The sequence below is a fragment of the Crassostrea angulata genome, chromosome 2 (assembly GCF_025612915.1).
Source record: "Crassostrea angulata isolate pt1a10 chromosome 2, ASM2561291v2, whole genome shotgun sequence".
Lineage (NCBI taxonomy): Eukaryota > Metazoa > Mollusca > Bivalvia > Ostreida > Ostreidae > Magallana > Magallana angulata.
In genome coordinates, this window is record NC_069112.1 from 69779391 (window position 1) to 69793677 (window position 14287).

General features: G+C 33.4%; 1 protein-coding gene across 1 annotated transcript; it reads left to right on the forward strand.

Annotated features, from left to right (window-relative positions):
- Window positions 1–3715: 3715 nt before the first annotated feature.
- LOC128171121 (uncharacterized) lies at window positions 3716–7957 on the forward strand. Its single transcript, XM_052836870.1, has 3 exons — window positions 3716–4034; window positions 4411–4493; window positions 6624–7957. The coding sequence occupies exons 1-2, from the start codon at window positions 3716–3718 to the stop codon at window positions 4470–4472; spliced, it is 381 nt and encodes a 126-aa protein (XP_052692830.1). The 3' UTR covers window positions 4473–4493; window positions 6624–7957.
- The last annotated feature ends 6330 nt before the right edge of the window (window positions 7958–14287 follow it).

Sequence of the window (14287 nt, forward strand, 5' to 3'; positions counted from 1 at the left end):
TTCAACCGTTTTAAATGAAATTTCCAGAGATTTTAGCAAGTTATCATCCCTCAAAGATGTTAAAGTTTTAAAGACAACGTCACTTCCGTTTTGACGTTACGTCATTTTTATAATTTTAAAAAAGTCATTTTGTCCGGGACTTTTCTCAAAAATGCTTTAAGATAGAGGCTTGAAATTTTCAATGGTTATGATTTGGTCGATTTACCTCTGTAATAAGGCTATATAATAAATATTCGTCACTTCCGGTCGAAACCGGAAGCGAATCAAATTTTTCGAAAAATTGAATTTTTTGATCAAACAAAAAACGTATACGTAGTTTGTAGAGCTTTTTATGCTGAATCTAATGCTGAAAACCGTTTGAAATTTGGAGGATGCATTAAAGAGATATCGGGGTTTTAAAACTAATTTTCCCGGAAAATTTGTTTGCCGCGTTCTTGGTTTCAAAAATAGTGCAAAATTCACACTGAAAGTAACTTCTACTGTAACAATTCGTACTGATCATAAAACTTTATAAAAAACATAAAATTATGTGCATATTGTAGAGTTTGCAAAGCTAAATACAAAACTTAAATTCGTTTTAAAATCGGATAGTGCATTGCAGAGATATCGCGGTTTAAATATTGATTTTTCCGGAAATGTTGATTCCTCGTTATTGGTTTAAAAAATAGTGCAAAATTCACACTTAAAGTAACTCCTGCTGAAAAGATTTCGTACAGGTCATAAAACCGAACTCCTTTTTTTATATAGTTAATCAGAGTGTTTATTGAAACAATTTCGTTAATTCGGTCGATAATTACGTTGTTAGTTTTTATTAGTCTTAATAGTTTTAATCGAAATAACTATCGTACGATTCACCATGTCAACTCGCCATGTTTTGACTGCGAACAACAGCTGATAGCGGTGTGTCAGAAGAATAGCCTGCAAGACGGCGATAGTGGAAATTTCAGCTCTACTCACGTATGACAGATTAGAAAGGTATGTTTCAATACAGGATATATCGTATTGTCTTTTTCTTTTCAAAGTGTTTGTGCACTTTTCAATCTATTCCGACATTCCTCTGAATCTAACCTCCGCTTTTGACGTGCGTAACAATATAAAAGCGGACATTTGAGTCAGAGAAATCTCGGGATATTATCTGTCCAATGTATTTTCACGTGTATGTTTTGCACACTACTCTTTTGAATTTCTATTTATGTATATGTATGTCTTATTTTGTATTGAACAACACACCACACACTGTAAAAGGGGTGGGGGTCCAAAGGCACACAAGAGTAGAATGTTGTAATTAGAGTGCATGTTTGCATGATGATAACTTTACCCTAAATATTTGAATATAGCAGATCTTTACCATATCACCTCCACTTAATTAATGAATTAAAGAACTCAGACAGGCTTGTGCTTAATTAAATAAATATATTTGACATGGTAAATATTCAGTCTAATTAAAATTAGAACTTTTGTCTGGCTCGCCGTTTTATATGATTATCGCCTGTGAAAGAGCATGTAAATCAGAGTTTATGTTCCCTGATATCTATAAAACATTTTTCTCAAGATTTGATTATTTCACAGAACCATTGTAAATTCTTTGAGATTAGTTTATCTTTTATATATATGTCATGGTGTGTTATTTTGTGTAAATATGTTTAAGAGTTTACTCATGCCAAATGACAAGTAATTAGCTAGAGTCAGTCTGCTCTGCTAATTATCCCCAATTACCGGTAGTCTATATATAATTGTTCTGAGTTGTTCTTAAGCTTTTTGAGTAATTATCATGAGTAATGTACCACACTTTTATTAATTATCTTTTAGAATATAAATACAGTTAGAAATTTATTCAATTCAGTCAGACTCTTTGGGTCACTATCTCATGTTGCTTATGTCTTCACACTGACTATCTAGTTGACTGTCCACAAGTCCGTCAGTAGACTAAGCAACATTGAGTTAAATTCATTCTGACTCATTTGGCTTTTTAAGAAATATTTATTTTTATCCTGTTCTTTTGACTTTATTCTATTTGATTATTGTTGATATTTTATAAGTTAATTAAAATCACTTAATCAATAAATTGTGAAACCTGCCTTCGAGTTATAGCTCTATGCATATTCGACTTAGAGGTCAATTTAAGCCTATTGACTAGGCTGACCCCCTGTCTCTTGGGTTGGGCCTATACAAGTTAATTCCCCTTATTCTATAGTGCCCTTTCCCCTCGGTGACAGATGTGGTGGAGAATCCGGGTATCTATAGTTGCTTTATGCTATAGCTAGAAGGCACAGTCAATAGACAGGACAGTTTTAGTTTATAAAGGTATTTCCATGATGGAGATGATATAGATCCAGACCTATCCAAACGGGAGCTACACTACTGAAAGATAAGTACAACTTTGTTGATATTTTTCCACTTTCAATTGTGTGAGAAATAAAAATGTACACTGTGTAGATAATTCAAGTTCATTTCATCTCTGACTTCTATGTTAATTGCTTAGAGAAATGTAAATGAAGTGCAAATTTCAGTCCAACTCGGCTTCCATGATACTAACTACTCTCTTATAGTTTCTGTCACAATCAATAGATTTATTCATTCTTACTATTTTCCTATAGGGTACCTCTGATTTTTATTCTATGTTCATATCCTTTTTGGTGCCTCAATTTTATCAATTCAGGTATTGGTCAATATTGGACTATACTCGGACTGTTCTATTTGTTTACTATGATGCTATAAATACCCATGTTTTGGTCAGTGAGCCGGGGTCCATTAGCACGCACTGCAGTAGTAACACGATGTATAGCTAAGTGTATTTTTTACGGTAACCATCTCCATTAGGGGTAAGTTCGTTTTTCCTTATACTTTAGTCTTGTTTATAATATTTAAGACTTTAGGTAACTGTTCTTATACGTGTTCGATAGTATTTTCGTGTTAACGTTTTACATACTTGTTTATTTACCGTAGAGTTATGGTGCGTTTGTGTGACAAGCGTGGTTTGCTAGTTTATTTGTGAGTTTCTATTTCGTAGTCTTATACGGCGTTTTTGGTCATACATTGACTGTTTTGTAATGTTAAGGGGTCTTATACACTTAACTATATTGCACGTTAAGAGGTCTTATACGCTTAACTGTGACTGTGTTTGATACGTTAAGGGGTCTGATACACTTAACGGTTTTGTAGAGCGAGTATTGTTCGGTGTGATTGTATGGCGTGCAGTTGCGGTAATTAGATAAATAAGTATATTGTGGAAGTGAAACGTTTAATTGAAAATATTGTTATTTATATATAATTAAAAGGTTCCAGCAAGGCTCCAGCAATGTCCCAGTGATGATTCGGCCATAGTCACCAGTGTTCCGGTATTGAACATCTTACCACCCGTGCAACCTCCTTCGAGTATTCACTTACTACGCTGGAAGCCGGTGGACGGAAGCCGTCATCTTAGGACGTGGTACCGAAGGAGGACACATTGGAGGAACACTGGAGGGACACTGCTGTCCAATATACCACCATAGGACATTGACGAATCAGATATTAGAAACATTTTTTTGTGTTAATATTTTGTGTGTGTGTGGATGTGTATATTTGTAAATTTATTGATTTTATATATAGATAAAGATTGTAAATACTTATTGTTGTTCACATTGCTTGACTGGTTAGACACACGACGGCTGTCGTGACAGAACCTAACTATATAACAGAGAACAACAATGGGGATGTCGTGGTATCTGACTTTATGGCTGTAGTGGTGACAGAATGTGGAGGAAGACATCGTTTCTCATACACAGGACATCCATCAGGATCAGGACTAGATCCATGTGGAATCTGTACTGACGCGCTGTCACACATCCTGGTGTGTGATGATAAAACCAAAACAGTACAGATGATAGACAAGGACGGTCAGTTCCTGTCACATCTACTGATAAGACCATCAGGGATATTCAGACCATGGAGCCTGAGTTATGATATCAACACTCACCGTCTCTGGGTCGGATCACGGGACAACAACACGGGGGTTATATACAGTTATATCACCAGACATGACGCTCTGACAGGTAAGTCTGAGTCGTTATCATTCACATTAATTAGATATAGATAACTAAGACACACAGTCCGTGTTAATCATCTGTCAATACGATAAAGTTCAGTGTTAAAGGGTTAGCTGTATCTATTTAATTAATTATATGCATAGTCACATGTCATTGTATTTAGTTAATTATTATAAAATGTAATTGTAGTTAATATGATGACACATGTTTTTGTAATTAATTAATTTGTTACAACTTAATTGAATTGGTTTAATTAATTAGATAGATACTAAGGCATGTGTCAATGTTATCAGTTTAAACTTGTAATTTGTAAATGTAGTTATATCATTGCATAACCTGTATGATGTTGATTAATTAACGGTTAATTAATGACTTGTTGTAGATGAGCACACACCCCGTCCTGATGGGGACGCCATGTTCAGCTCAACATCAGCCGTAAAATGAAGATAGCTTGGATATTGACAGGTTGTAAATGTCTCTGTAAAAATCTAGTTTGCTCTCAAAACCACACATGCTGTTTGTCACTTTGTTGTTCATCTGCAGCTGAAATTGAGCTGTTTATAATTCACATGGACTGTAATACTGCCTCCTGTTTATTTCACACTTTCTGATCATCCAAACACGGCTGTCTGTTGCTGAGTGTGCATTGTGATACAAATTTAATTTGCTAAAAATGGATTATCGTAAACATAAAACAGATATTCATATGAAGTCTATAATTACTGAATATTAATAAAAAAAAAAAAGAAGAAGGAAAAACACCTGAATGATTAAAAATTGTAATAGAACTTTATCAATCTGAACATAGATGGTTTTCATACACATGCTCTGAAGGAGAGGGGGGTATCCCTTTTTATCCTTGTGTCTCTGTCTGTCTGTCCGTCATTCTGTCTGTCGGTAACAAATTTCTGTCGCATTTTCTCAACAACTAATCGTTGCAGGTGCTTGAAATTTTAATACACTTTTTGTTTAGGCATGTCATACGTTGGAATTTATTTCTGTACCAATCGGATGTTAACTTCCTGTCAAATAATGACTTTTGTTTATATTTTGCCTAAATTTTCAAACAAAGTTTTGTAAAAATTTTCTCAGCAACTATTGATCGCATATGCTTGAAATTTTAACACATTCTTCGTTTAGGCATGCCATACGCTCGGATCTATTTCTGTACCAATTGGACATCATCTTCCTGTTTAAGTCGACTTTACTTATTTTGTATATTTACATCAGAGCAGGGGTATTACTTGTGAGCAATGGCTCACAGACAGGCTTTGGGCGAATTACATTGTAAAGTAATGCATTACATTACCATTACTTCATGGTTTTGGGCATAACCATTGAACCATTGGGCATGAATAACCATTACCTTTACTTAATTTTCTTGAAGTAATGCATTACATTACCATTATTTGAGTAAAGTAATGCATTACCATTACCATTACTTTGTGAAAAGTCAATAATAAGTTTTTTTTAAAACTAAAGTTTTAGCGATTTTTAGCAAATGTTTCAAATATGTTTCACAGATTAACATATCTACAGGTTCATGTTTACTATTATGTTCAAATTAAATAACCTATAAAAGATTACTGTTGAAGTTTTTGATCATCAAAGTTTCAAAGGTTTCTATCTTTTAACTGAATCCTGTAAGGTTTGAAAATCTTCCCAGTTGTATTGAATAAACATCTACAGAAAAAGTGGAATCAAAAGATACTGTTTGGCAATCTTTATCGTTTTTCTATCTGTCCAAACTGATGTATTTAATATAAAACACATATATTGAGAGAGAGAGAGAGAGAGAGAGAGAAAATATTTTCAAGTAGGTAATTTTTAATGGAAGTGATTTTAAAGCTTCCAGAAAGAATGGTTGGACAACGCATTCATTTATTTTAGCTTTTAAAGGTGCAAGTCAGCCCTCTGTTTAAATTGGCTTACAGCCCAAAAGAGGGGATTGGGGTGTTTCGCACTTTTTAAAACAACAGCTTGTTTTGATATTAAGATTTTCCTGAGGGCATTTAAATGAGTGGTGTTGACGCATTCTTCACAGTGCAGAATTAATTAAATGTTCAATTAATTGGAGTAATTTTTTTTTAAAATGAGTTCATACTCTTTGTAACATTACTTTTGAGAATGGTTTTAAATTATGTTATTATAACTAAAAATATTGAAAATTTTAAAATGGGTTATTTTTATATTTTTTAAAAAATACAACTAAAATATTTTTATCTCAAGAATTATTTCCTTCTTTTTTCAAATAATTTTTAATCAAATGCAATTTCAAGTAGTTTAATTTATCACAATTTTTAAAATAAACATTCATATATAAGCATAGTAATGCAAAGTAATGCCATGTTATTCCACTAGATTTTGGAAAGTAATGCATTACATTACCATTACTTGTAATGCTAAATTTGTGACATTACACATTACTAGCATTACTTTGAAAACATGTAATGCATTGCATTACTATTACATTTAGCATTACCCCAAACCTGCTCACAGATATCTTGTTTTGCTAGACTGGTCCTTATTTGAGTAATCTTTTGTTGTTGTTGATCATTAACTACATCATTCGTTAGTCTATTCTGTTTCCTGTAGATGGGCCAATTTTACCAGACCTTGAGGGGAGAAAATAGAACAACCTTGAAATGCTTACAGAAGAAAACAGAAAACAGACATTGGCTACGTAGTCCACCTAATGCAATATGGTGTCATTATCTTCAAGTACGGACTGTCCCGAGTCATTCAAGTCACCTTGAGCTGAAAGCTCATGTGAGCTATTCTGATCGCATTTTGTCCGTCGTCTGTCTGTCCGTCCGTCCGTCTGTAAACTTTTTAGATTTTGAACTTCATCTCTAAAACCGCTCGACCAATTTCAATTTGGCACAGAGCATCCTTATGATAAGCAAATATAATTTGCAGAAATGAAAGACCGAACTCTATTCAAAGCGGAGAAACCTCGAAACTGTCGAAAAAGGGGTTGATTTTTAAAATTCTTCTAAAGAACTACTGAGTCGAATTTAACGCAATTTAAGACAAATAATCCTTATGGAAAGGAAAATATAAATTGCAAAAATTAAGGGCCAATCTTTTTCCGAATTTGAGTTATTACGAAAACAAGTAATTGAAGGGGTGGGCTTCGATCAGTTTATAGCTTCGGGTTCGGTATTCGATATCTCAAAAACCTCTATGAAGCGGCCATTTTGAACGTATGAGAAATGGGTCAATCTGACAAAGATGAATTTAGTTGTTGTGGAACAGTTTGTGTGCGAAAGGAATATGAGAAAAATTGCAAGATACATTAATGCCGATTTTGTGAAGTAAATTGAGATTAAATATTCCAATGCGTTGACTTTTTCACCTTTGATGGGTGTTTTAGCATGTTTTGATTTTCGTTTCGTTTTCATGAATTACGGTTTGTAACTAAGAAAACTATCGCCTGTATTTTTTAATTTTTACGTATCAATCAATTATAGACATCGGTAAATAAGACAGCTGACTGTTTACTTGCAGAAAATAAGATACATGAACAGGTACGCTACTTCAAGAACTAAAATACAAATGCTATAGGTAATACGGTATGATCTTGCGTAATAGTTGATAACTGCAATGTGTTTAAGGTTAGTTGTCAGTATTTTCTCTAGTCTATTCAGTCTAAACGGAGAATAATTTTGCTGATGGAAATACTAAGTGTGTGTACATGTAGCGGAGACATAAATAATTGTTAGCTCACCTGAAGTGAATTATAGAGAGAAATATCTTTTAAAATATTCTTCTCAAAAATCAATTGGCCAGAAAATCTGTATCTTGTGTGGAAGCATCCTCAAGTAGTGTAGATTCAAGCTTGTCTAAACCATTGATAACCGGTGGGGCCCCAATGGGGGATCAATTTTTTTTAATACAAATGTATAGAGAAAAATCATTAAAAATCTTCGTCTCAAAAACCAGTTAGCCATTTTTTTCTTCAAATCATGATCCCTGGGGGTAAGATTGGGCCACAATTGGGGGTCGAAATTTTTACATTAGAATACATAGAGAAAAATCTTCGCAACAAAAACAGTAGGACAGAAAAACTGTTACATGTTTGTAAGCATCCTCAGGTAGTGTAGATTCAAATTTGTTCAAACTATGATCGCGGGGGTAGGGTGTGGCCACAGTGGGTGGGTCGAATTTTATATAGGAATACAAAGCGAAACATTTTTCATAAAAAATTCTTTTCAAAAACCGATCGGTCAGAATAGCTGTAACTTGTGTGGAAGCATCCTCAGGTAGTGGTGATTCATTCTAGTTTGTTCAAACCATGATTTTAGGGGGTAAGGTGGGGCCACCATGGGGGAAGGGGTGTGTGTCAAATCTTTACATAGAAAAATAAAAAGTAATATATTTTTCTCGAAAATCAATTAAGCAGAAAAGTATTACTTGAGTGGAAGCATCTTCAGGTTGAGTAATATATACAGAGACAAATCTTTAAAAATCAGAGCCATTCCTGGAATTAAAACAATTTGCTCAAATTTTGATCAACAGAGTTCCGTTTTAATTCGTGCTAAGAAACATTCAGACAGAGCTTCGACTGGCGACGAACTAACTCTCATACAAGATTTAAGAAAAGTTCGCCCTTTTCACAGTCAGCCAGGAAGGTTTCACGATTCATTTCAAAACATTTCGTCATTATTACTCAATAAACTAGACATTGAATATATTCACTTTGCACTGGACTCTGGCAATTAGATATAATACATGTATCACTCTGAACCAAATTTACAGTGTGAAATAATTGCCCATACATGTGACAGATATTTCGGATCTAAATGTGGATTCCATTGTTTTATGTCCATTTCTGATTCAATTTGATCAACAACTGAAGCTATTTTATCCGCAGTCTTTTTTGACAATCCTGTAAATAGTTAGTGGTATGTAATATCATGAAGTGCATTCTGTTGGTCGAAAAATGCCAATAAAACTGTTGAAACTTGATTTGCTGTTTTATTCTTCTGTTGTCTTTCTGTTAATTCTTTGAAACTTTCGCACTTCTGGACTGCATTTACTAAACAAGTATCGCATGGGCAAGAAATTTGGCATATATCGCAACATTTATGAGGTAAATCAATTTTTTCAAAAGTGAAGCCAAAATGTTCCGAGATATACTCTCGGCGACATGTGTTGAGCAAACAAAAGTTCTTGACTTCACATTTAACATGAGGTGCCCCAATGTCACTCATGTTGAAATATAACAATGCCAAACTCTCCTGTCCATCACGTCCGGCTCTACCAATTTCTTGAAGATAAGCTGTAAATAAATTATTTATACTGAATTATGTATTCAAGTAAATTTAACTTTCCTATTAAATTGACAACTTGTTAGAGAAAATACAAACTTTCATTAGAACTTGGAGGGCCAATGTGAATAATTTGGAGAATATCAGGAGCGTCAGTCCCCATTCCATAGGCCTCTGTGGCAAAAAGCAGCTTGACTTTTCCATTTTTCACGGATAAGTCGTTGGCTATCTCAGATTTGGTCTAAATGGTTTAAAAACAAAAACGGTAAGGACTTCTAAGACTATATACGATAAATCGATAATACTATGAATAATTTCATTCATACAGTATTTCATTCCCTTTCAGTGCACGACGCATGAAACTGTGATACTCTTTGTACCATGCAATCGTAGGTTGTTTAACTCCAAAGCCTTTATATTTGCCAGAGAGTATCCGTACCCACATCATTTTTATTGGGTTTAAACTATGGTCCTGGGATACCTGTCAACATCCTGATATAGCTGATCCAAAAAAGGTCCCATGACTAGTCAAAAGCATCTTCTGGTGTATTTTGTCAACCTGTTGATGGTAACCGCCGTGTGACAACAATTTTTACATTTCTTCGATCTACATTAGTAGATATAGTGCAGAATCTTTTTATACAGAGCGCTCTTGATATTTTTTTTTGCATGTTGACAGTGGCAGTGGCAGTCATAGTAATAAAAAAGGCTGAGGGAAATATAGATCGGAGTTTTGCAAGCTGTTGAAAGTCTGGGCGAAAGTCGTGGCCTCATTAAACAACACAATGTGTCTCGTCAATGACGATATGCGACACACTTCTCCAGACATCTCTCTTTAAAACTGAGCATACGTGCTTTTTAATAATGTGCTCAGGGTGTGAAAAAATATACGTGGCATCTCCACTGATAAATCTGCTGACATTTTGGGATTCTGTATATGTAACAGAAACAGAGGAATGCTGATTTATGAAACACGGTTTAAAATGTATTTCCCATTGAAACACATAAATTTAACGTTTACGTACGGTATTAGAGATTTTAGGTTTACTGTTTTAAATTACCTTTATTCCCCAAAGAACTGATTACTAGTATTTTCCCGTCGATTTTGAAAACGTGTTGTCCAAACTTCTGTACTTACTCCTGGATTATTGCACTCAAAGGACTCACAATTATAATTTTGGAGTTGCAAATCAATGGCAAGAGTTAAAAAATTAATGACTTTCCATAACCAGTAGGTAAAATAATCATACAATCGCCTTCCAGAGATTTCTTCAGAGAAACACTTTGTAGCGGTTTTAAGTAATTGAAATATGTTTCTTTTTCTTTGTTTATATCTATTAAAGCCTTTTTAGTTTTGAAATAAAGCTCTAAACTCTCTGCAAGATATTTTCGTCGGCATTCCATCGCAAGCGTGTGAAAATAATATGCGGGCTAAATATAGATTTTCTCGTCACTGCTATTTCCTATGACGCGTTATTATGGCTGGTGGTTACCTGTCGTTGATTATACGAGGCGCGCTCGTAATAAGTGACAGCGAACCAGTCTTACATTGACAGTCTATATTTAACTGTGCTAAATACGTGTGGTTATTTATAAACAAGGGGAAATAGGACATATCGGCATATATGGGTTTTCTTTAATAATGTTGTGTATTATTTAAAACATTGATGTTTGGGAGGAATCATTAGTAAAAAGTACGCGTTATAATTGTTTTTAGTCTTTCATAATGGACAAACCAAATCATGCATTAAAGTAAGTAAACTATAGAAATTCTACTTTCGCTTTACTAATACAAAGTTGAATGTTGAATTGCTATATGTTACTTTAATGAATTTGTTTTACTTGACTAACTGAATATTTTTTTACATTGACATAAATCATGAAAATGAAATGAATTAAGGACATCAGCAAATATCCAAACTTTAGATCATGGTTGAAAATCACATTTACAAAACGCAGCTAACTAAATTTCCTCATCAAAAATGTTAATAAATGTACATCAACTATATTCAACGGTCTCAAAACGTTAATTGATGCGTGGATATAATTTTAAAGAACATTTTAAATTAGTTTCCGTATAATCTTGTTTATTTAAAGATTGTATATTTCATGAACAAGTGGTTTCGTGTTGGATTAATACGGCGTTTGTTACAATGCGTTACAGGTTGTTCTGTATTTGGCTTTCCCTATTTGCCAGCCCCAGTCATGTTGTTTTGAGATTAATATTGACTTGAAGTTGTGTTTTGTGTGCTGAATGAATATATTTCATGGTTTTTTTAATGAACGTGCAAATCATAGAATATGTTTCATTTTTTAGAAAATTGGTCAAAACAATGTTTATTTCGGGAGGAATACAAGAAAATAATCATCAATGAGTTCTTAACCTAGGTAGCAAAAATGTTTTCAAAAACATTTTGTTCTGATTGTAAGGTTGATTTCCAAAAAACGTTTTCATAAAAACATTTTTAGAACGTTTTTAAAACATTTTTTGTTGTAAAGTTTGTAAGAAACATTATCAACACCACATTTTCAAAACATTTCCTTTTAGTTTTGAAAACGTTGTAAAAACATTACCAAAAATGTTATGATTATTGAACATAAATACATTTCTTAAATATATTATAGATTTTAAATTGTTTTTATTTGTGAATTTTATAACACTGTCAATTGGAAATTGCTTCAATGTATTGATATTTCAAATGCATATTTCTTTATCGTCAGAAAACGAAACGAAACGCTTATCATACAGAATGAAAATTTTATTAGATAGCATTATAAAAATATTACCAGGAAATGTTTGCATAACGTTTTTAAACATCTGTATAATCGAATTTTTATTTCTCTTCAAAATGCTATAGAATGGCCTACCTTAGTTATTCATGCTACGGACATAATAAAAGTTAAAAGTAATAATCAAATTCTTTAAATATTAATTTCTAAAAATACAAAAACGATTACTTCTCATGATTTGTTCTGTTGTATTTTTTAATTTAAATATTAAAAAGACAGAGCATAATTAACATGAAGTTTGATTGTTTGAGTTTTCAAATTCGGATTGTTATAAAGTTCAATGTAATGAGTAAAATTTGTTTTAAACAAAAAAGTATTTATGAAATGAAATATTATTGACAAAACACCGATATTTTTACTTTATTATGGAATTAGGCTCAAACAAACATAGACTTTTAGTCAAAGAGAGGGAATTCAGACTAAATTTTGCAGATTTTGTTTTCCGCTAAAACATTTTTGTCACTAATCTTATATTAAAAGTTAAGGTTCTATATTTTAGTCTATATAATTATTTATATTTGCTGTCGGTTTTACCTCACTTATTCATTAAAACAAGCGTTTGGCACGAATTGCAGAAATATTGAAAAATGCTTAAAAGTACGAGAGCCGAGAAGGATCATTCGAGATTCAAAATACGAGATTCGAAATACGAGACTCGAAATTCGAGATTCAATATCTGTAACCAACCAATAAAATGTTTTCAAACAGAAGGTATAAGCATTATCCAATCAAATGCTGTATCTTATAACGTCGGCAAATTGATCGCGTTAAATAAAAGTCATGGAACCTCATAAAATAAGTATCACAGATGGACTCAAAGAATACAGCTTTATCATAAGGCAGAACACATTTAGCCTAGAGGAACTAGGTAAGTCAAAATGTACCATTGCATGTGTGAAGATGGTCCTACCCAAATTTATGTTCTCATTTCTATTTGCCAGAATTACTTGGCGCACTTGAAATTGCTGCACGTGTTACGACCTTGTCATGCTATATTTTTGTTTTACATTAGTATATCTTTGATTTTTTTTCATAGAACCCCAACCACAATATATCTCTCTAAGTAATAAGTAAGTGTATGCCGAATATTTATCAGTTTATTGAATTTAATAGCCGGTGTGTGTAAAGTGGGTGGAGGGGGGGGGGGGTATGAAACGTTACCTAAACCGCCGTACAAATTAAATCTGCTGGTGAGCTGGTTAGAACAAGGTTCACATTATGAATACATAACTAGTCTTGTGGCTGTAAATCATTTCAATTTATATTCAGTACTCATGCTTGATCTTAAAGGGGTATTAGGTGGGGCCCACCCCCTACAAAATTCAAATATTTATAATTACCAAAAATATGCCTCGGAAACCCCCTGGCAAACTCAATTAATTGATTAATGAAGGCCGAGAGTGACCTAGAAAATTTTATACCAAGTCTGGGAACTTGTGAAAGAGGTTCCATAGAGGTTTATGTTATTTACCTCAATCATGATTATTTACTCTGAATTTACTGTTTTTCCACAATCCTAATACCACATAACCTTGACCAATATCTCATGGAAAAATGCACATTATAAAGGTATACATTTTTTTATTTTATTAATATTCACAAAGTTTAACTCATCATTGGGGCAGTAGTGTTTGATATCCTTGTTTCGCAACTGAATAAGCCTTACGCCTCCTTTATAAGTTTTTGATGATCGTTCATGAAAATGAATGTATTTCCCTCTGTCATCACAGCCTAAATCAAACTGATCGCATTCAAGTGATTTGTGTTCATCATACACACGTAGCCCAAAAAGTTTACAGTTATAAAAAACGTGCATATCAACGCTTTAGAAGAATGCATACTTTTTTCTTCGTCTTCTGGTAAAATTGGATCCGCCTGGCTAACTTTTGTTTCTAATCCCTTTGACAGCAGAGGCGAGTTCAACAGAGCAAGCACTCGCGAGCGCACGCAAAAATGTCCTATACCTGCAACACAAATTTTGGCTCGCTCTGTTGAACACGCCTCATTTCTTTCATTCGCGCGTCTAAAATCCGCTGATTTTCAAAAACATACAAGTATATAGAATTTTACACAGAGAATATCCGTATTTATTGATGTAATACCACTGACTATGGTAATATCAAATTGAAAAAGTTTGCTTTATATAGAGTTTAGTCTATATTTTGGGCATCGTATTTTCTCCTTTTCATTATCATT

Excerpts from the sequence above, each read along its gene's own strand:
- LOC128171121 (XM_052836870.1), top strand. The coding sequence starts at position 3,716 with ATGGCTGTAGTGGTGACAGAATGTGGAGGAAGACATCGTTTCTCATAC. Across the intron at positions 4,035-4,410 it reads CAGACATGACGCTCTGACAG|ATGAGCACACACCCCGTCCT; the intron begins GTAAGTCTGAGT and ends GACTTGTTGTAG.